This window comes from Gymnoscopelus braueri (genome assembly GCF_963280865.1).
Source record: "Gymnoscopelus braueri genome assembly, chromosome: 11".
Taxonomy (NCBI): domain Eukaryota; kingdom Metazoa; phylum Chordata; class Actinopteri; order Myctophiformes; family Myctophidae; genus Gymnoscopelus; species Gymnoscopelus braueri.
In genome coordinates, this window is record NC_137613.1 from 14,135,946 (window position 1) to 14,159,148 (window position 23,203).

Sequence of the window (23,203 nt, forward strand, 5' to 3'; positions counted from 1 at the left end):
GTGTCCAGCCTGGGTTACCTGCTGGCTGGGGGGCGGGGCCTGGGGGGTCTGCCCGGCTGGAGGGGCGTGTCCTCCGCTGCTCAGCACCACGGGCATGCTGGGAGATGTAGTTCTGAGGTGGGGGCTGAACGAGTCCTGCCAGAGCACTGCTTTCCTCTTCAACACACACACACTGCTCATTCCACCACAGCCTGTTGGGAGATACCATAGTAGACGTTGAGCATGTGTGCACACACACACACAAAGTGGCATACTGGGTCAATATGTCAGACCATTGGTTCTCAAAGTGCGGTCCGGGTACCCCAGGGGTCCTTGGGGGGGGTTCCAGGGGGGGCAAAATGTGTTAATATAGCATCACAATAATTTTTAACCTTTTATACTTGGCTATTCAAAAATAGCAGATATACAAGCTCATAGCGCGGCATGTATATATATATTCTTTTTACATTTGCAACTAAAATCTTTGCTTCTGGGGGTCCCTGGAACAAAATATTTGAGATGGGGGTCCACGGCCAAATGCATATCATTGAACTTGACATGAAAATGTTTGAGAACCATTGTGTTAGACACAGTACAAAGGGAGTGTGAGCAACTGCTTTTCATGTCAGAATAAATAACCCCGCTATGCTCTTTGAACTGGCCTAAATTGAAACAGAAGGCACAAAATGCCACTTGTCAGATGATGTATCCAGACCGAAAGGCTAGTTTATTTTCACTCGTCTACGGTTTCCCTATTCCAACCAGTCCAGAATGACGTTCTGCACCCAATCAGTCTTATCTGCAAAAACCATCTCAATGCATCATTCCTACATGAATGAGAAATGTAAGCACAAAGTAATCTCCTTTAATTAGATGGAGCCAATATCTCCCAATCGCTGTAGATTAGGGTTCACTTTGACGACCACACTGACGCAAACGGAGCCATCTCGTCTCACTTCAAGCCATACACCACACACACACACACACACACACACACACACACACACACACACACACGATATTCAAATAAATCAGGAACTGAGATGCCTCATTTGAGAAAACGGAAATTTCTGCTAGTTCAGCTCAAGTGACACAGCCATGGAAATAGATGTCTGCAGAAAATCACGTAGAAAACAAAGCCATTTCCTCCTATTACTTTCAAGTCCAAGCTTCGCTGTACAGGAGAAATGCTTATAGGTGGGAAAATATTATGCATGACTGGCCTAACAATAGCTCTCCAGCAGGAGTTGGGCAAAGTCTCTCTATGGCAATATACCTGTACAGTATCTGGGGATAAATGCCATTTATTTGCTGATACAGCAACAGTCTGCAGAGGACCTTTACAAAGCCCAGCTACAGTAGGTGAGTTTAGGCATAAATCAGCCTATGTGCAGTAGACCAGTGGTTCTCAACCTGCGGGTCGGGATCCCCAGGGGGGTCCCCCACATTATTTTGGGGGGTCTCCAGATGACAGTGAAGTGACAATTTAAAGACTTTTAAGGCTTTTTTAGTACCTCACAAAAAAAGAAAGAAAATAAATAGGACCATAACTGCATCAAAGGTAATCAACAAACTGTACTACAAAAAAATGGTCAAACATTGGCCAAATTGTCAAATAATATAAAAAAGAGGCACAAATTGTGAAAATAGCTGATCTACAAGCTAAGAGACTTGTGATACAATTGAACGCCTCAACTCCTACAATTCCAAGTGCTTGTCAGGGTGGGGGGTCCCCAGTTCAAATATGATTATTTTGGGGGTCGCGGCCTGAAAAAGTTGAGAACCAGTGCAGTAGACCATATATGATAAACCTCGCTCTACCGCTGTATTCTGCTAGCTAATCATGTCCAAATGCATAATACCTGGGCTGTTACACAGACAACAGTTTCTTCCCATGTACAACACAGAAATCCATCTAGTGAGTGAGTTTATGTACAATACATTTGAGCCAATTTATCTGACCAGGGAAAAGGTATGTATACTGTATATTGCTACTATAGCAACCGCCATTCATCAAAGTGTTGTCCAGGCAAGTTTGTTATGAAACTTGAGTGACTTTGCGCTTCCATCGCTATGGGCAATTTGTTAGGTAATAATGGTCATATTCACTGGGAGAAAGGCAAAGGGCTAGATAATCATTTACACATGCTATGACAAATCCACCTATTTCAACTAGGAACAAGTGCCATTTGGGGTTGGTGATCAGTTTTAGACACACATAAACCGTCAGTGGTTTTAAGTTGTCTTGAGGGCTATAATTTGTATTCTAATATAGGGTCTCTCTCTCCCCTTGTGTTTCTGATTATGAGTTTCAGATCAGCATGCAATAAAGTAGACAGGGAAATTACAAGCAGTACTTTTTTTTACAATGAGCCATGCACAGTAATTACCTGTCTGGCAGAGTCACAGGCTCACACTCTATCCATCACCAACCGCAAGGCTGCTGAAACCAGTGTGCAATCCTCCACATTAGCACACACCCCCTTCAACAAGACTCCCGAGCCATACAGGGTGAAAATACACCACTACAACAGGACCAGGGGCTGAGCGACAAATTAAGATAACAAATAGCCCCCCCACTCACTCACCATTAGCTCTAGATTTGTTTAATTTTAGCTGAAAAGCAATGCTGACCAGCTCTCCCATGTGCTAAAGTTACAGAACCACCCGGAAATCCACAACACACTCTACAACAATGGTGCTCAAACTTTTAAATTTCAAGGTTTGCCCTTACCTCTGACAGTATACAAATGGAACAAAATGGACCTTAACGGGTCTATTTGGTTCCATGTGTATACTGTCAGAGTTACAGACTTGTGAGGGTCAATATAGACCCCCCCCAAAGGAACCCTGGATTCTACTTTGAGATCCACTGCACTAACAGTGTTCATTCCTTAAAGCCAAGCCGCTCCTCCTCGCAGCTTGTTATGTTACCGAGTTGGTCACCCGGAAATAGGCACACAGTGCTTCCATAATACCGAACTAACTGGGTTAATCATTATTCAATACCGGGGGATCAATTCACCGCATACCGGCCACACACACACACACAAACACACACGGGGCGTGACAGCCAGGCGACAAGCAAGCTAGCAACATAACGTTAAGGTGTCCCCAGCAACAACACAAACCTAACCTGTCATTTCCCCCAAAGCCAACGTCTCGACACGGCATAAACAACACTGTGAATAAGGCAGCAGTTGTGTCTGTCTGTGTGACACCATGGGAAGACAGTGGACCCCCGCGTCCCCCGGTAACGTTGACAGCCAGGCCCCCGGGTTGGCTGTCAGTTGTCGGGGGGCTGTTATGGTGGGTTCATCATTGCTCACGTCTAGCAACAATACATGGCCTCCCCGTCCGTCCCCCGACCGACACACAAGCGCCACAACGCAGCCGAGCGGCACCGACCCGAACACGGGCTCGACATGACGTTATTAACGGGGGCACGGCGGTTCCTTACCCCGACAGACAACGGACGGACACTCGGCTCCCTGCTTTGATAAAAAATAAGCCCGGACTCGAACCGTTCACTGGCCCCGTCCCACCATCACCACAGGTCCCCCCCGTGACAGGGGAGGGGATGCTAACAAAGGCCCCGGAGCTTGCCTGTCTGGAGCGGAAGACCCCGACACAACGGGAGGAAGAGGCTGGAAGACGGGGAGGCTCTCTCTATAAAACACCTCCCGGTAATGGCTCGCTTCGAGACATAATCCCCGACAATACTCGGACCGACGTGTGAACGGCGGGGTCCGCGGGGCCACCGCGGCCGCGGAGAGGCGATACTTACAGGCGGAGAGGGTGGATGGTCGCGGATATCAGCCCCGGTTTCTTTCCGACTCCCAGGCTTTCACTCCGACAACATGGCGGCTCGACGGGAGCAGGCGAGACGCGCTGCATGATGGGAAGGAATGAGGGCGAGCGCGAGCGTGCGGTTCATTGCGCCAACAGGCAGATAGCTCGAGCGTCTCGATTCCCTTTGTTATGAATGTGTGTGCGTGTGTGTGTGTGTGTGTGTGTGTGGGGGGGGGTGTTATTACAGTATTATTACCTACTGTTTTGACATTATTATCCACATTGTTTTGTCAATGGTCTTAGCATATGTATGGCCATGCTCATATATCGTTAGTTCTGTCCCATAAGAACATAACATCTGGTTGTGTTTAATATGGGGTTGTTGTCCCCTTGGACCCGAGGTCCCCAATAATAACCTCCGTGTGGTCGGTACACAATGTTCGGGGGTGCGGTGCTACGCCAACATTGGCGACCCATCAGATCATGTGACGCCAGGGGTCGCTAACAATTCAATTCAATCTTTATTTCATTCAGATTCTCAAGGTCCATAAATAGTCACATACCAAATGACAAGTATACACAAACAATACAACAATAAAATAAAACATAAAATCAGTCCAACCTACAGCCAGTACACATAACATTGCACTTTAGTTATTTTTGTTGTTGAATGGAACATGTTAAAATGATTTGGTTGTCAGGTCTCTTTTTGTTTGTTGAACATTAGTCAGGTCGCGTATTAATCTGATGGCTATGAAATGATGATTATCGAACATACATGCTTACAAAAAAATACTGCCACTGAAATTTCTCGCAAGGAAATCTCAAAAACGGTTGACTTGATCTTGCAACACGGAATTCGATAGGTCACAACTTGTAGTGTAACAAGGGTAACGGAGTTGTCCGGCAGCCATGGCAACGTGCTGCGCCACACTGCCGGCGGGTGGGTGTGTTCCTGACTGACTGACTGACTGACTGGCTGTCTGGATGCTCCGGCGGACCTCCGGAATGTGTCAATGGACAATGTGAAAAGTAGACAGTTGGTTGTCAACAAAATGTTTTAATAACATCAAAACGAGCCAGATGGCTATATAGCAAAAATATAAAGAAGAAAGCACCAGTGCGACCATGCATGCAGTACGACTCTGTCTAGCGTAGAGATGACGTAATGCGGCTAGCATAGAGAGTAATACATCAAATCATAGTGGAGCTGGAGCAGCAATAACGGTGCATTATTGGTATAATAAAATAGGGTTGTGCTTCATGATCTAAATATTAATGTCACAGTAACAGTTTAAATGAAAACATTTTTTGTAATAACAATAATAATATTAATAATCTCTATGTGCATGTACAGATGACAACAGAAGGCACATTTAATTTAGAAAGTGTACTTTTTATTACTTCAAACCTCCCACCCAACACCCAGTAACATATTCACCTCATCATACCAGTCTCCCCTCCCTTCCTTTCCTGGTCGCTCTCCTCTCTCCATCTAAATCAAGGGTCTTCAACAGGGGGGACCCCTAGGGGGTCCTCAGAGCTACTATAGGGGGTCCGCCAAATCTTTGTGTGATAGGATTTAGTTTTTTTACATTAACCACTTGAACCCTAGAATTCCTTTTTTGAAGGGAACATTAGCCGAAAATAGCCGATCTACAAGCTCTCAACGCCTCGCGCTGCGAGGCGTTGAGAGCTTGTAGATCGGCTATTTTTGGTGTAGAGGGGAAAAAGAGCAGACTAAGTAAAAAAAACTTTAATCTGAAACACAATTTTATACAATATAGAGTAGGGGGTCCCTGCTTCATCTCTCTCTCAGCTAGGGGGTCCTTGGCCTGAAAACGTTGAAGACCCCTGAAGACCCCCCTAAATTGTGATTTCTACCAAGAACTACTCCCCCAGGCGTGCCTGTCTGCTGATAGTCTTTTTTATTTTATTTATTCCTTTAAGGTCCCCATATCAACATGTTCAGATTGAGAGGTCAGTCACTTTAGCTCAAGGACGGAGATAGTGGCGTGATGGAGCCAAGAGAAAGACAATGACAGGTTGATGAATTAAAAAAGGTGGGAGTGTGTTCTCGGAGGAGGAGGGGATGGGCCACTGCTCCCCATAATCAGTGGTTCTCAACCTTTTCAGGCCACGACCCCCCCAAAAGTATCATAGTTGAAATATATATGGAATTGTAGGGGTTGAGGCATTCAATTCTGTGTGACTCGGTTCCACGGATAAATATTGTGAAAAAACGCCTCGCAGCGCAAGGCGTTGTGAGCTTGTAGATCGGCTATCTATGAAATCCACTTGTAGATCGGCTATTTTCACAACGTTTGCCTCTTTCTTATATTATTTGACAATTTGGCCAATGTTTGACCAGTTTTTATAGTATAATTTGTTGATTACTTTTAATGCAGGAACGTTTTTTTTTTCTTTCTTGCTTATTTTTTTAGGTATTAAAAAGGTCTGAAAAGTTAAATTAAATTATCACTTTACTGTCATCTGGGGAGTGAAATCATGTGGGGACCCTCCTGGGGGCCCCGACCCACAGGTTGAGAACCACTGCCCTAAAATCATCCAGGACAGGAGACTGAGAGGGATACAGGTAAGGAGACACCCGCAGGTTTGTCGCGTCCAGAACCCCACCCCACTCCCCCACTTGTCCCAAGTAGAACCAACAAAACGATCAGCGGCTTGTTATTTACATGCACAATATCCCCCCCCCCACCCACCCCTACCCCCCCCCCCCCCCCACACCAGATACACTAAAGGCCCAGTCCCCAAGCCATCCACAAACCAAAGGTCCCACGGCATTAGACCCAAGGTGAGTCAACACAAAATTCAGGCCCCGGTGCAAAAATCCAGTTGAGAACTTATTACTGACCTAAAACGTCCGAAACAGGTGTTAGTACCAGGCTATGACAAAAAAGTTACCATCAGATCCAGTGGCTGACCGCGACCGGACCACGGAGGAGTGACGGGTGGTGGTGATACGTGGCTGGCTGAGCAGAGGGGCAGCGGAAAAAAAGAGACGATGGCTTCAGGACTGGGGAAACTAGAACCGCTCTAGTATGACGTCACCACATTTCTAAAACGACAATATGTACGAGCCGTGCCTCATTATTATTAATATTATTATTATTATTATTATCATAATGTGCCTTCCCCCATACAAAAAGAAAACATGGGCACACCGCACCGTTTATTATTATGAGTCCAGGGTGCATCATCCATTTGTGCACTAGCTATAGTTCATGTGGTTGTTACAGAGACACACAGTTTGGGAGTGTCGAACGCTGGCAGTTTGGTGAAGTGTCGTCGTCGTCCCCCGCCCCACACACCCCGCCCCGCCCCACCCCATCCCATCCCCCCTGGTAACTTGATAGAGGTGCCCTCAGCTCTGTGCCTCCATGGATATCCACGTGATGCCTGTGTCTGTCCCCTCCCTTCTCCCATCACATGCTGGTTCGTCCCTGAGCGCTTTACATTCTGTTCAGGGGGTGTCTTTGTCTCTCGTTGGGACACACATACATACATACGTACATACATACATGCATGCAAAAACATCCACACACTCACACACACACACGCGCAAACACACACACACACGCACACACACGCCTCCCTCTGGATTGTGGAAATAAGTCCATTTCCTCGGTTGAACTGTGACACAGAGTTGGTGTGAGTTGTCAGGGTGACCAGGTTCCATCCACAGTGACACTGTCAGCTTTTGGCCTGTAGGGGGCGCTGGCTAACACCTAGCCAGCCCTGGGATAGAAGGAAGAGGACAGAAATAATAAGTGGTTATCCCATGTCGTTGCTGTCGTCGGGCAGAAATCTCTTATCTCCACGTTCCAACTTTTTTGTGTTTTTTCATACATTAACGCCCTATACTACAGCGTCACACAAAAGCATCAAAAGTAGCAGAACTGCAAGCTCGAAACGCGGCGTGAAGCGACGGGTTTGAGCTTGTAGATCTGCTATTTTTGTATTTGAATCCTGAAAAGTAACAGTTTTGGACATATGAGGTTATGTAATATAACGACTCTGTTATGATGATTAGTTCATTGATATACTCATTATAGATGTAATCAGTCGAAACTGAAATTAATTTTGAAATGGTAATAATAATGGTATAATAGACCGTCCGATAAAGTCATAATAGGTACGAAGAATAGACGATTGCTTGTTGGCTTGGAACTCTGATATTTAGTATATTTCTTTGTTTTGTATGTAGTATGAGATGTGTACTTCATACACAACTCATACTAAGAAGGACCAGTGTTGGAAAGTAACTAAGTACATTTACTCAAGTACTGTACTTAAGTACAATGTTGAGGTATTTGTACTTTACTTGAGTATTTCCAATTTCCTATACTTTTAATTTTACTCCACTACATCTCAGAGGCAAATATTGTACTTTTACTCCACTACAATTATTTGAAAACTTGAGTTACTAGTTACTTTGCAGATATAAATCATTACATTTTAATTTCTGCAATGGAAACAAGCTGTAAGCTTTTCTGCGTTATCCCATTGATAACGTGGTCAGACGTATGTTATTATGGCATATGTTTTTTTTTTCATGATCAGTAAAGATATCAATCAATCAATCAATCAAAACATGCCAGTAAAGAGAGAAAAATAAAAATAAAATCTTGAATCACATATAAATATATTTGTATAATTCCAAAATATGAACAGTGGTAGTGGTGTGTGTGTGTGTGTGTGTGTGTGTGTGTGTGTGTGTGTGTGTGTGTGTGTGTGTGTGTGTGTGTGTGTGTGTGTGTGTGTGTGTGTGTGTGTGTGTGTGTGTGTGTGTGTGTGTGTGTGTGTGTGTGTGTGTGTGTGTGTGTGTGTGTGTGTGTGCGTGCGCGCGTGTGTGTGTGTGTGTGTGTGACCTACGTGTACAGAGGCTGCAGTTGGAGGTGGGAGGACTTCTGAGGCGGCTGGTAGCCGTAGGAGTCAAAGCCGCCGATGAAATCAACTTTGGACAGGAGGAGAAGAGGGAAAGAGGAGGAGAAGCTATATAATCATTCCACTGGCCTTTAAATTTTAAAAACGTTCACAGAGTGCATCATTGCGTTTCAATTTCTGAAACTAAAAACCCCCATTATGTCATCATCGCACTGCATACTAATGCCCTTATCGTCTCTGTCGGATGGAAACCCCATATGTCCAAAAATGACACTTTTCAGGATTCAAATTCAAAAGCATCAAAAGTAGCAGATCTACAAGCTCAAAACGCGTCGCTTCGCGCCGCGTTTCGAGCTTGTGGATCTGCTACTTTTGATGCTTTTGTGTGACGCTGTAGTATGATCAAGTAGGGCGTTAATTTACGAAAAAACACAAGAATATGGAGATAAGAGGTTTCTGGCTGACAGCATTATGACTCATTATGACACTGTAAACCATTACGACAAGGCAACCTGTACAGCGCTAGGTAGCTCTTTCTCGCTTGCTCTTTAAAGTATTAAACCCTTAAGTGTCTGATGATAAAGAGTAATGATCCATTACTTTTATTCCAAAAATATGGATTCAGACCATTACTTTTTGAGGTCCTTTGGTCAAACAACTGAGATATTAAAAATAATGTCTACCGTTCTAAAACCTGACATATATTATTTTTTAATAAGCCGCCAGCGGGGACTATTGGGAAGGAGAGTAAAATGAAAGATAATAATTATTAAGAAATATACGTATGTATAAAATGCTTAATTAAATTTTAATTAAATTAAGATCAATTTGATCCCTTTCGACCCGGTGTCCCTATTTTGGACATGTCATTTTTGTCCAAATGTTCGGTAAAATCTTTTTAAAATAGCAAAAACAGCTGATCTACCTGATCATCTGCTAATTTCACTCTTTTTGTTTTTCATTTAAGCCAGGGATCTTCAACAGGGGGTCCAGGACCCCTAGGGGGTCCTCAGAGTTACTACAAGGGGGCCGCCAAATCTTTCTGTGATAGTATATAATACATTTTTTACATGAACCACTTCAACCCTAGAATCCCTATTCTGAGGAGAACTTTAGCCAAATATAGAAGATCTATAAGCTCACAACGCCTCGCTACTTGTAGATCGACTATTTTCGGCAAAGAAGTTTAGGTGTGGGGGGATAGTACACGTTTTCTGAGTATTTAGGGTTTAAGTGGTTAACTGTCTGAAAATACACATTGAACATGAACACAACGCTACAAAGGTCTATGAAGCGATATATGAAATAGTTTAATCTGCAACACAATTTTATACAATATGTAGGGGTCCCTCCTTCATCTCTCTCTCAGCTAAGGGGTCCTTGGCCTGAAGACCCCTGTTTTAAACCATTTTACATTAGGGGGGCCGTCGGCAGGGGCTATGGCTATAGTTTGGGAAACCCTGCCTGCACTACAGTCTGTTGATGATTGAGTCTTTATAAACACTTCCAGGCCTACAAGTATACACCAAGCTAAATCTTCTTCCTAGGGTTCCGTTACACTAAATACAACAGGAGGTAATGGTCTTCCCATTATCCTAGCATTATTATTATTATAACAATTGTAAGACCTTTGCTGCCCTCTTATCCAACCCCCTTTTTGGTAGCTGAAAGCAGCCTTTCTTTATTTTTTAGAAATTAGAATTTAGAAATATTACAGTGAAATCAGTTGCCTATTTTGACTTTGCATCTCTGATAACAGTGTTGCTATCAGATACTGACATCCCAAAATAACAAGTAATACCAATGTTACATTACATTGTGCGTAATCTCTCAGCACCACTGTCCCAAACTTGTAGAGTTCTGTGTTTATTGTAGCACCCGGGAGGAAGTGGACTAAGAAAGGGGAGGAGCCAAATCGAGTCCCTGTTTCTACCCAAAAAAGGAGGTGGTGTGGTGGTGGCAAAAACAAAGGAGAAAAAAAATATGTATATATTTTTTTTTTATCCGAATGGGTTCCCAGATTGCATTGTGCAATGACTTGCGATGACTTCATCTTCTATGACACTGCATATGCCATATCATTACATCATGGGCTGTGTGGGTGTCATTATTACGGTAATAATGACACCCACACAGCCCATGATGTAATGATATGGCACTGCGTTTAGACCACCCACCTCACTCGGGCAGACAGACAGACAGACAGACAGACAGACAGACAGACAGACAGACAGACAGACAGACAGACAGACAGACAGACAGACAGACAGACAGACAGACAGACAGACAGACAGACAGACAGACAGACAGACAGACAGACAGACAGACAGACAGACAGACAGACAAACAGATGGACAGACAGACAGAGCACTCCAGCCAACACAGCGCACAGACAAACAGACATATTAACTCATTTAGACCGGGAAAGAATCGGTGTCATTTTTAGATTTCTTTGGCTATTCAAAAATAGCAGATATACATGCTCAGAACTTCTACGAGCTTGTAGATCTGCTATTTCTTTCAAAGATCTTGAACATTTGTACAAATCCTTGAATGTATATATTTTTTAACTCAAATCTTTGCTTCTGGGGATTCTACAAATGTCTTCAAAATCCTAACAATAAACTGAAAAACGTATGTTACTATATCAGTGGTGCTCAAACCTTTTCATGTCAAGGGCCCCCAAAATTGTATTTGGCCGAGGACCCCCATCTCAAAATATCTTGGTCCAGGGACCCCCCCAGAAGATTTGAGTTACAAATGTTCCCTTTGAAAAATATATATATTATTCAAATATCTGCACTTAATGTTCAAGAGTTTTCAAAATAGCAGATCTACAAGCTCATAGTGCGGCACTCGGTGCCGCGCTATGAGCTTATATATCTGCTATTTTTGAATAGCCAAAGCTTAAAAAACATGGATAAAGTGGTTACACGGATGCGTTCCCGGTTTGAATGGGTTAAGACATATCAGGACAGCAACAGGGATTTTCCAACTGCCGTCCGTAACACTCCCACAGATGGGAGCAGTCGTAGCGACCAGATGGGACACCTCACTCGCCATGACTCTACTCTAAGCCAGGGGAAAACAATAAGCGGTGGTTTTGGTCGACAAAATGAACACTGCACCAGCGTCATCCAAATCGGCCTCCCCCCAAGACACTTTAAATGAACTCTTTTTTTTTTAGAGCAAGACAGAGGTACTCACAGCTGTCCTCGTCGTCCTGGAAGACTTTGCTAACGTAGCAGGCGTATACAAAGCCGAAGAGCTGGGGAAGAGAAGAAATGGGGAACGCTTGGTTACTTTGAGACTTTCTCGTGGATTAACCAGTTTCACCCCTTGGCATCGCTATTTTGGGCACGTCATCGCACGCACACGCACACACACACACACACACACACACACACACACACACACACACACACACACACACACACACACACACACACACACACACACACACACACACACACACACACACACACACACACACACACTTTGGGATTGTTGTGGTGCTATATATCAGTGGTTCTCAAACTTTTTCATGTCAAGGACCCCCAAAATTATATTTATTTGGCCGCGGACCCTCATCTCAAAAACATTTTCAGGGACCTCCAGACGCAAAGATTTGAGTTAAAAATGTTCACTTAAAAAAAAACATATTCAAAGATTTGCAAAAAACTTTCATGATTTTTAAAAAATAGCAGATCTACAAGCTCATAGCGCAGCACTCTGTGCCGCGCTATGAGTTTGTAGATCTGCTATTTTTGAATAGCCAAAGTATAAAATATGGTTAAAGTGGTTAAAATGATTGTGACGCTACATTAACAAATTTTGCTGGGGACCCCCTGGGGTCGGGTCGCTGGACCCCACTTTGAGAAGCACCGCTATATAGCACCAAAAACGGTATGAATACGAGGCAAAGAACCGCTGTTGGTGCTATATGCTATATAGCACCGTTTATTTTTAGTGTGGATAACATATTTCTCAAATAGCAAGAATAGTACAATTCCGCATCGAGTCCCTTCATTCAAGAGTCAAGATTCAATGTCTATTTTATCGTTACATCTTATATATCAGTACTCAGTACAGATCTACAAGCTCAAAGGTCAAGCTTGCAGATCTGCTACTTTTGCTACTTTTAGTGTGACGCTGTAGTTGGTTTGTGGTCTCTGCCCGACAGCAACGATATACAGTATGTTTATGTACACAGTGTTCACATGTTTATGTGTCATGTGCCAGTGTGTGTGTGTGTGTGTGTGTGTGTGTGTGTGTGTGTGTGTGTGTGTGTGTGTGTGTCTCTGTGTGTGTGTGTGTGTGTGTGTGTGTGTGTGTGTGTGTGTGTGTGTGTGTGTGTGGTCACTGTGGTGTGTGTGAGTGAGGGGGGGCTATGTGCGAGTGTGGGAAATGTGTGAGTGTGTGTGACTGCCACACACAGGCTGCCTGCAGTTGTTTGGGGGGGGGGGGAGTGATTAGCGCTTCCGAAGCTTATTATTGCTCTTGTTCCTGGTCTGTTCGTACATAAACCTGATTGTCCGGGGAAGTAGCTCTTTTGCAGCCTATTGCCCCGTGGCCTTGCGGCTGTGAAGTCTTTGCCAAGTGGCAGCATCTGAAACAGTCTGTGGTTGTGATGGCTGGCTAGGTGTCTTTGTTTACTGAAGTCAGACTTCTGAATAATAATATATAGGCTAAAAAGGGAAGCCACAGACAAATAGATGAGATTTTATTTTGTTTAATTATGTCCTTTACAATGTAATGTAAACGAACCGCAATCAGGTTGGGGGAATTTAATGCAGTATATTGCCCTCCACTACTTCTTAAAACTGTAGCCATATGGAATTGTTAAAGTCGGTCCTTACTTCTTACAGTATTCTAGTATTCTTAGAATACCAATGCTTAGTATTCTAAGCATTGGTCAAGCAACACTAAATGCAACAAGGAGAAATATACATAAACTTATGGATTCCAAAAATGACTGCTTTGGGGTAGTATCTGGTGGTATTCATAAGTATAAAAGCAAAATAATGCCATTTATATGAATCAAATTAGAATAATAAAGTCATTTTAATATTTCTTTGGCAATTTAAAAAAAAGCAGACATACAAGCTCATAGCGCAGCACTCTGTGCTGCGCTATGAGCTTGTATGATCTGATGCTGATCTGATACTTTTTGTGTGACGCTGTAGTATGATCAAGTAGGGCATTCATTTACGAAAAAAAAACACAAAAAGTTATAACACGGATATAAGAGGTTTCTGCCCGACAGCAACGATATTGTGTACTTATAGCAGACCTTGACATCCACCTATAGGTCCACATAGTTTATTTGCAGACTATGAATTGGGTTTATAAACTGGGTTTTGCTGAGAAACACTTCTTATGGGATTATTTCCTCCAGAGATCATTTGACGTCTCCTGCTCTTGGCGATCTGTTTGAGGTGCAGTACGTTCGTTCATTGTTGACAACTCACCACCCACCACAAGGGATCGTTATTTTGATCCTGGGAGAAATTACGTTTCTCCCAGGCTTTTCTGAAAAAAATACCGGGGAAAAAGGCCACCTTAACCGTGGCGTCTCTATTTTGGGGCATGCCAACCCATTTAGACCTTAAGCCCATTCCAAAAGCGGCTTCTAAATCCTAACGTAAGTTTTCGGAAAAACTTTGATTAATTGCCCTAGTGTAGCGGTTTAGAGCACATGCCTTTCATGCGGAAAGGTCGTGGGGTTCGAACCCTACCCTACGCCAAATCAAATGGGTTCAGATGGATCTGAGCCAAGTCTCCTGCAGGAGGCGAAGTCTGAAGCCTGTCCTGGACGGGAGTCTCCAGATGTGCTAAAACAGATGATGACATATATATAGCAACAACTAACGTGACACAGATGCTATCCTGGATTGAAAAGTACCGTAATAAAAAGACGTATAGGTTACAACCAGGTCTAAATGGGTTATAGAGGCGAAAATCTTAAAACATTTTAAAAGAATAGTAAAATATGAGACAACTGCATCTCACTGGCTGTGGGATAATGGAAAAGCCTAGACCAGGGGTCTTCAACAGGGGGTCCGGGACCCCTAGGGGGTCCTCAGAGTTACTACAGGGGGTCCGCCAAATCTTTGTGTGGTATGATTTTTTTTTATATACCTTAACCACTTGAACCCTATATCATCCCTTTTCTGAGGAGAACTCTAGCCAAAAATAGCCTATCTACGAGCTTGTAGATCTGCTATTTTTGGCAAAGAGGTGTTTGGTGTAGAGGGAAAAAAGAGTAGACCAAGAGTAGACCAAAAGTTTCATCTGAAACACAATTTTATACGATATAGAGGGGGTCCCTGCTTCATCTATGAGCTATGAGCTTGTATATCAGCTATTTTTGATTAGCCAAAGACATCAAAAATGACAGAGAATGGGTAAAGAAAGCAAACTGTCCCATTCAATATTATAAACGTTTTAAATATCATCATCTGTTTTTTACATCTGGAGACTCCAATCCAGGACAGGCTTCAGACACACCTCACGCAGGAGACTTGGCTCAGATCTGAACCCATTTGATCGCATGCCCTTGCTGACGTCGACCCCCAGGCAGGATTCGAACCCACGACCTTCTGCATGAAAGACGTACGCTTCAAACCGCTACATTAGGGCAGCCCACATAAATGTTTTAAATATATATATTGTTTCTCTGTTTACCATAACCTCATGTTAACTATTTCCTGGTAAATGGGTTGGATGGGCATTCCTGGGATTAAACCCTACTGTACAAGACCATGGAAATCAATGGTAGGTCCTCACAATTGTTGACAACTGCTATGAGTGTGCGTGCACGTTAGTGTGTGTGTGTGTGTGTGTGGGTAAAGTATGTGCATGGGTGTGAGTGTGTGCACACGAGTGTGTGTGTGTGTCATACGTACAGCGAGTAGGACCTGCATGGCTGAACTCAACACCTCGATGTACTGGTAGTCAAGGAGACACCCCGACACGGTGATGACGTGGTGGTCGTCCAGGGCGATGTGGGAGTCCAGCACCGGCGTTACCAGGCAACCGGGCCCGTGCTCCATCCACCACGACCGGTGGAGGGACGTGTTGAACGTCATGAGGAAGTCCCTGTCCTGCACACACACACACACACACACACACAGTATAAATACAGTAACAATGTTTTGATTGATTGATTGAATACTTTATTAGTCAGAAATGTAAACAGCACGTGCTACATTGAGACATTGAGGCTAAAAGGATAACACAAAAAAAAGACCTGGGAACTTGTTTCCATTGTGGTCCTATGTATTCAATTCATCAACATAGCATACAAATGTAATACATGTCATACATGTCATCAACAAATACAAACACTATGTATGTACAAAGGAGAAAAAGTCGGCAGTGAATGACACCTCCTTCCTATGGGAATTTACATTTACCTTGTGGTCTCCTGATAGATGGCATTTCAGGCCAATTTTTAGAGAGGCCAGTGATACATATCTTTTTTTTTTGTTCAAGGTTTCTTTATTGGTATTTTCCATTTTCACATACAGGTCAATAAGACAAAAGCATACAAGTATGTTACCAGTGATACACATCTTTTAATGGATGGTGTCAGGGGATTCCACATTTTGTAGAAGAGTAGTAGAGTGAGAATGTTCCCATGTTTGTTCTAAATTTGGGTGGATGGCACTATCTTGGACAAAAGCGCATGCACCGTCTCACACAGTATAATTACAGAGTAACAATATGGGTGGATGGCACTATCTTGGACAAAAGCACACACGCACACGCACACACACGCACACACACACACACACCAGGAGCTTACCTGAGACAGCTGTCCCACCTCCAGGTAGTAGCAGATGATGAAGGAGTTCCAGCCCACCCACAGCACCAGCCACACTGCATACTGCAGACAGCAAACACAACAAGGAATGAAGCCAAAATAAAACCTCATGCCGGAACAATTAGTTTATTAAGAATTATGTTTAGGTATCATCGTTCTAATCTAAACCTATGTTCCTGCTGTTCTACGTACAGACAAACCAGTTGAAGAAGTCACCAGATTGAGGCTTTTATGAAATATCCGAGACCCTTAGGGGTTTTATGGAAGATACTTCTGTTCTGAACATGTTTTCTATTCTGCTACTTTGACCAATTCAAATACTCTTTAATCTTTAACCGAAGATAAAATAGCCGTTCTACAAGCTCACATAAAATAGCCGTTCTACAAGCTCACAACACGTCACGCTGCGACGTGTTGTGAGCTTGTAGAATGGCTATTTTAGCTGCGCAACATGCTTCCATAGAAGACATTCTGGCTTCTATGGAATCTAAATGACTGAAATCAGGCCGTCCGGGCACCAAGGCTCCCAATGTAGCCTGACAGTGCATCGCGGGTTCGAGTCCCGTTCCTGACGATCTTTACTGCATGTCTCACCCCATCTCTCTTTCTACCTGTCCCTCTCTACTACAGTATACCTATAAATATAGGGAGAAAAGCCTGCAAAAATATCTTTAGAAATAAATAAAAATGACTGAAATCAGTCGTGGCGACTGAGAGCTTTAATCCATGCACACCATTATCTGAGAGTTAGTGTTTGATAATGTACTGTACATACAGTATGTGTACAAGTACATGCAACTAGTATGAAAACATGTGTCCACGACCACTGTGGATACCGTGGACCACAGATGCAAGTACACACAATTGTCCACACTTACTTAGATTAAGTAGTAAAGTAGTTTAACCTGCCATTAATTACCTTTTTTTTTTTACAACATCCTTATCAGTAATTACGGTATACAGACGATGTTTTACCACTTTAAACCTGGCTTTTTTTTTAAATAAGTGTTTGAAAATGTTCAATAGAGCACCGAAGTCTGACGTAATTTACACATCCTAGGTTTGTCTACCTGGTTCGCGGTTTTCCACCCCCATTCTGAATCCCCATAGACGTATTTAATATCGCGTCAAATAAGAACTGTGTTCCAAAAATAAACAAATGACCCTGGCGGTTTGACTCTTATGGATAGGAAGCATCAACTGACGGTGAGAAAACGATAATGTTACTTCCGCCGAATTAGTTAAATTTTCGCCAGAAACAGACTGTATCAAATATAAGTGACTGACTATCATAAACGATACAGAACCTCTTCCCTGACAATATCGCCGAGACAGTTTGTTTATTTTTGGACCACAATTCTTATATGAGACGATTCTATGATGACACAATGTTATTCTCCATAACGAAATTACTTTACGAACCTGGGGATGAACGAGTGACTTCAGGACTTCTATACTCTATACTGCTCAAGAATAGCAGATACACAAGCTCACTGAGCTTGTAGAATGTTTTATTTTTGAAAAAAATATTGTTGTAAATGTAATAACATGCTTTTTTGCTGCTTTTTAAAACCCCTTTCCCCAAAATGTTGCCATTATGCCAATGAATTCCTCCCCGCGCACATTTCCATGTTGTCACTGCAGTGCTGTTGTATACTACTGACTCCTACCAGCGAGGAGCCCCGACCGGGAGGACGCAGAGCCTCCATCCCACTCCTCCCGCCCCAACACTACCTGCTGACGGGTGCTGCCCCCCCCAGCCCATAGGAGTATGTACAGTGACAAAGATCACCCTCCTATAGACCCCACCCGGCTTCCCTCCCCCGAACACGGGCCAATTGTGTTGGCACGGCGTCTACACTATAGACCAGGGGTCTTCAACAGGGGGTCCGGGACCCCTAGGGGGTCCTCAGAGCTACTATAGGGGGTCCGCCAAAATCTTTGTGTGATAGGATTTCGTTTTTTTTTACATTAACCACTTGAACCCTAGAATTCCTTTTCTGAGGGGAACGTTAGCCGAAAATAGCAGATCTACAAGCTCTCAACGCCTCGCGCTGCGAGGCGTTGAGAGCTTGTAGATCTGCTATTTTTGGCAAAGAGGCTATATAGGTGTAGAGGGAAAAAAGAGCAGACTAAGTAAAAAAAAAACAATATAGAGTAGGGGGTCCCTGCTTCATCTCTCTCTCAGCTAGGGGGTCCTTGGCCTGAAAACGTTGAAGACCCCTGCTATAGACGCTCGACAAAGCCGGATGCAGCACTTCGGTGGATTCGAACCACTAGACCCCCGTGGTGGTGGGCAGGTACTTTACCACTACGCCACCCGAGCGCCAGAATTGATCTTGCACTTTTTGATAAAAAACATTTGCCAAAAACGTCTATAATCGGTGGACTAGGACCCTCCAAATTCGAGATCGGCATCAGAACCCCAAATCCGGCATCATGGGCTCTAGTCCAACATATTAGCAGTTACTAGGGTTGGAATCCTTCAGGATTTTAATGATTCCGGTTCCTTAATGATTCCTTCATAGCGGTCCGATTCCTTAACAATTCCCTTTAACGATTCCTACAAGGGGTTCCAAATGTACCCTGACAGGTCTGTAACTCTGACAGGGTACAAATGGAACCAAATGGATCCTTACGGGTCCATTTGGTTCCATTTGTACCCTCTCAGAGTTATGGTGGTCCTTGAAATTCAAAGGTTTGAGAAACACTAGTATTGTAATTGCGTAGCAGACGTGAAGTCCACATAACCAGCTCTGACAGTGTGATGAAACCGGTTCCGGAAAAGGTTCCAAATGTGATGGAACCGATTCCGGTTCCTCAATGTTGGATCCGGTTTCCGCTGGTCCCGGATCCCAACCCTAGCAAATTACTCAGAACGGTGACACCAGCAGATAAGAGGGCCAGGAGATTGAGTAACGAACGGGGAAGGTGAGCGGATAATACTCACAAAGATGAGGTATCTGGAGCGGAACTGCACGGTGCCGAACATGCCCAGGATGACGGCCATGATGTGCAGGAAGTTGGACAGGATGGGCGCCCACTGGTAGCCCAAGAAATCAAACACCTGCCTCTGGAGGGCTGCCACCTAGGGGACAGGAGGGGTGGAAACACACACACGCGTTAATGGGAGATGCACTCACACACACACACAAAGACGACGTAAATAAACATCATTTCCCAAACACACATACATAAACACCTACACACTCACACAGCCACAATGGGTTTCCACGCACGGTCATAAAACACACACACACACACACACACACACACACACACACACACGCAGGGACAGGGACACACATACACAGGTCTGCCGCAGTTGTTTCCATGGTAACTGCCTGGAGCTCCAGCCAGCCCAGTGACTGTAAAAGAGGAGCAACCCCCCAAAAGCTCCCCCAAAACTAATGAGAATCTATGGGCCTCATAACAACAACACATCATCAGTCCCTCCCTGCAAACAATAGCCTGCTGCTCACCAGTAAAGCCCGTCCGTCCACACACACACACACACACACACACACACACACACACACACACACACACACACACACACACACACACACACACACACACACAACTACACACACATAGCCCACATAGTCTCATATTACATAGTTATTACATTTTAGACAAATAGGACTTGAGCTATTTGGAGACACAAGGAAGGGCTAAGTTTAACTCCAGAATGGAGACCAGATGGGCAGAGAGCAGGGGGGGGGGGGGGCTGGGGGGGCTCCTCTGACACACCACTTCCACAGCCAGGGGTCTTTACTTTGCCTCTTCACGTGGTTACAGAACACACCATTCACACCTTATTCTTTCCCTCCCTCTCTCTCTCTGCTACACACACACACACACACACACACACACACACACACACACACACACACACACACACACACACACACACACACACACACACATATGCTGAGCAGCAGACACAGAGCACTCTTCTTAACACCATGGTGCTTCCCTCTCTTTCAAGCACGCACACACACACACACACACACACACACACACACACACACACACACACACACACACACACACACACACACACACACACACACACACACACACACACACACACACACACACACACACACACACACACACACACACACACACACACACACACAGAGCCTTGTTTAATGCCCATAGTGAGGCATGCCACCGGGACAGCTGCAGCTGTTTGTAAGGAGCAGAGAGGGCCTGATTACAATGTGTGGCTCTGTACCACATTGGCTTTAATTATATCTTTCTAGTTTAGTGAGGGGATGAGTTGAAAGGCAGTTAACAGACGCGCGCACGAACGCACGGACACACACACACACACACACACACACACACACACACACACAGTCACATACACACACACACACACACACACACACACACACACACACACACACACACACACACACACACATACACACACACACACACACACACACACACACACACACACACACACACACACACACACACACACAGTCACTTACCAACTGCAGTGAGCATATCACCAGCAGCGTGCATCTCCCATCGCACTTCCCCATCTTGGAGGGCTCTGGACGCGGCTTGGAGCCGCGGAGGCTCCGGGGGAAGGACGGGTCCCCGGTCAGATCCAGACTGCCTGCGGTCTCAGCTCACACCATTCCCGGCTAGACGCCTCCTTCCTCCTCCTCCTCCTCCTCCTCCCTCCCCCGTCTCCTCTCCTCTTCCTCCCGGAACGCTGCTGATGGTCTCTTTGCGGTTCCCCTCACTCAGACCCACTGACCCATGTTGACCGCTGGGCTGTTCGTCGGTAAATATTAGCTGCGGGGTGGTGGGGTGGTGAGTGAGTGGACGGTGGTCACTGCCTGGTCACGGTGGGGGGGTTTTCACGGGGGAAGGGAGGAGGAGGGAGTAGAGGGGTTGGGGGGGGGGGGGGGGGTCTGCGGTCCGACCGACCGACCACCGCCGACGAGCACCGTCTCACCTCGGCCACACCTTCTGGCGGCGGTTCGGGGGAGGAGGAGGAGGAGGAGGGGGGGGGGGGACACAAAGAAGGCACAAAGAAGAGATACCGAAAAGCTGTCATAACGTGGCCCCGGGGGCTAACGACAAGAAATGAGCATCATATGATAACGGATCACACGGGGGGAGGAGGAGGAGGGGGAGGAAGAGCGAGGGGGGAGGAGGAGGTGGTGGGGGAGGAAGAGGGGGGGAGGAGGAGGGAATTGACCCGACGGAGGAGGGAGGGAGGGAGGTATGGTAGCTACTAGGCTAAAAATGAGATCTTGCTACGGCGGACAGAGACACACAAAGCGGTTCATTGTAGACTATAGACTCACGGTTCTCTGTCTGGAGAGACTCCTTCTCCTTCGATCCTCCTCCTCCTCCTCGGTGTTCCAACGGGGGTTTATAATCGGGACGACCGGCTCCTCCTTGAATCCCGGGTCCGGAAGAAAGGGAGGTTATTCTTCTTGGGGGTCTTCTTGCTCCTACAGTCCGCCGGGCTCCGCTTCACCGTGTCGCGGAGTCTTTGTCAACACACACACACACACACACACACACACACAGTCAGTGGTGGATGGTGGGTGTCGGGGCGGGCTGGGCTGAGGAGGAGCCGGGGGAGGAGGAGGAGGAGATTGGAGGGGTGGGGGTGGGATAAGGGGGGGATCAGTCACTCACCACCACCACCACGACCCCCCCCTCCACAAGCGAGCTGTGCCGTGCCGGGATTCTGTTCTGATTGCATGAGCATCCATCCGCCTCGACTGAGACGAGACGAGACACAATGTGACATATATAGCTCTGTTTAACACAATGGTTTTCAACCTTTTTCATGCCAAGGACCCCCTAAATATAGATTTGGCCGCGGACCCCATTCTGAAAATGTTTTGTGCCAGGGAGTAGGGACCCCACAGAAGCAAAGATTTTAGTTAAACATTTTCGCTTAAAAAAAAAATATATATATATATAGTCAAAGATATGCACACATTTTCAAGATTTTTCAAAAATAGCAGATCTACAAGCTCATAGCGCGGCACTCGGTGCCGTGCTATGAGCTTGTAGATCTGCTATATTTGAATAGCCAAAGCTAAGTGGTTAAAATGATTGCGACGCTATGTTAACTAATCTCACTGGGGACCCCCCCTGGTATCCCCCAAGGACCACTGGTCGTCCCCGGACCACTGGTTGAGAACCATGTATACATACATACTCCGAATTTTTCTCAAACTGTTTTTTATTATATTTTGACACTTGCTTTGGCAATGTAAACATATGTTTTCTCTAATGCCAATGAAGCTCCTTTGAATTGAAAATGGGATTGAGGAGAGAGCAGCACACACAAAAGAAATGAGACCCTCCACATCAGACCAGACCCTCAGTTGATTTACACTTTAGTTGGTGCCTCGCTCCTCGCACCGAAATGAGCAGATCTACAAGCTCACAACACATCACAGGGCGATACGTTGAGCTTGTTAGAGATCTGCTAATTTCGCTGCGACCGTGCAAGACACAATGCGCAACTAAAGTATAAATCACCAGGTTTTTAATAACGCTGCCACTATAGTATGGAGGCTGGAAATGGCCAAAAATGAATGGACAAATAAACACACCTATCATCAGTTGGTTTTTTTTTTGACTAGAATTTGTTCTGTATCAACGGTTTGTTTTTTATCTTGATTTGTGAAGTGCCCATGG

General features: G+C 45.0%; 2 protein-coding genes across 13 annotated transcripts in view; both read right to left on the reverse strand.

Annotated features, from left to right (window-relative positions):
* The window catches only part of pum1 (pumilio RNA-binding family member 1), a 56,195-nt gene extending 52,332 nt beyond the window's left edge, over positions 1 to 3,863 (reverse strand). For 8 of the 9 annotated variants that reach the window (XM_080443322.1, XM_080443323.1, XM_080443316.1 and 5 more), the window contains exons 1-2: positions 3,767 to 3,863; positions 19 to 191 (exon numbers count right to left, since the gene is read on the reverse strand). In XM_080443322.1, coding sequence (XP_080299448.1) covers positions 19 to 180 — 162 coding nt within the window. In that variant the 5' untranslated portion in view covers positions 181 to 191; positions 3,767 to 3,863. Of the gene's footprint in view, positions 1 to 18; positions 192 to 2,613; positions 2,620 to 3,766 lie in introns of those variants that run through there. The other variant, XM_080443321.1, reaches the window with a different exon arrangement.
* Positions 3,864 to 7,142: 3,279 nt separating this feature from the next.
* Positions 7,143 to 22,046, reverse strand: nkain1 (sodium/potassium transporting ATPase interacting 1; the record flags this gene model as incomplete). Of its 4 annotated transcripts, none has more annotated exons than XM_080442069.1 (8): positions 21,847 to 22,046; positions 21,016 to 21,328; positions 19,458 to 19,595; positions 16,490 to 16,570; positions 15,588 to 15,785; positions 11,887 to 11,947; positions 8,668 to 8,749; positions 7,143 to 7,530 (listed from the first exon to the last, which is right to left on the reverse strand). In XM_080442069.1, exons 2-8 carry the CDS (start codon positions 21,067 to 21,069, stop codon positions 7,521 to 7,523), a joined length of 624 nt encoding a protein of 207 aa, XP_080298195.1. In that variant the 5' UTR covers positions 21,070 to 21,328; positions 21,847 to 22,046. The 4 variants fall into 4 exon arrangements, with proteins under 4 accessions (XP_080298195.1, XP_080298194.1, XP_080298193.1 ...); XM_080442068.1 differs by having other exon boundaries at positions 21,016 to 21,502; XM_080442067.1 differs by having other exon boundaries at positions 21,016 to 21,505.
* Between the last annotated feature and the right edge of the window lie 1,157 nt (positions 22,047 to 23,203).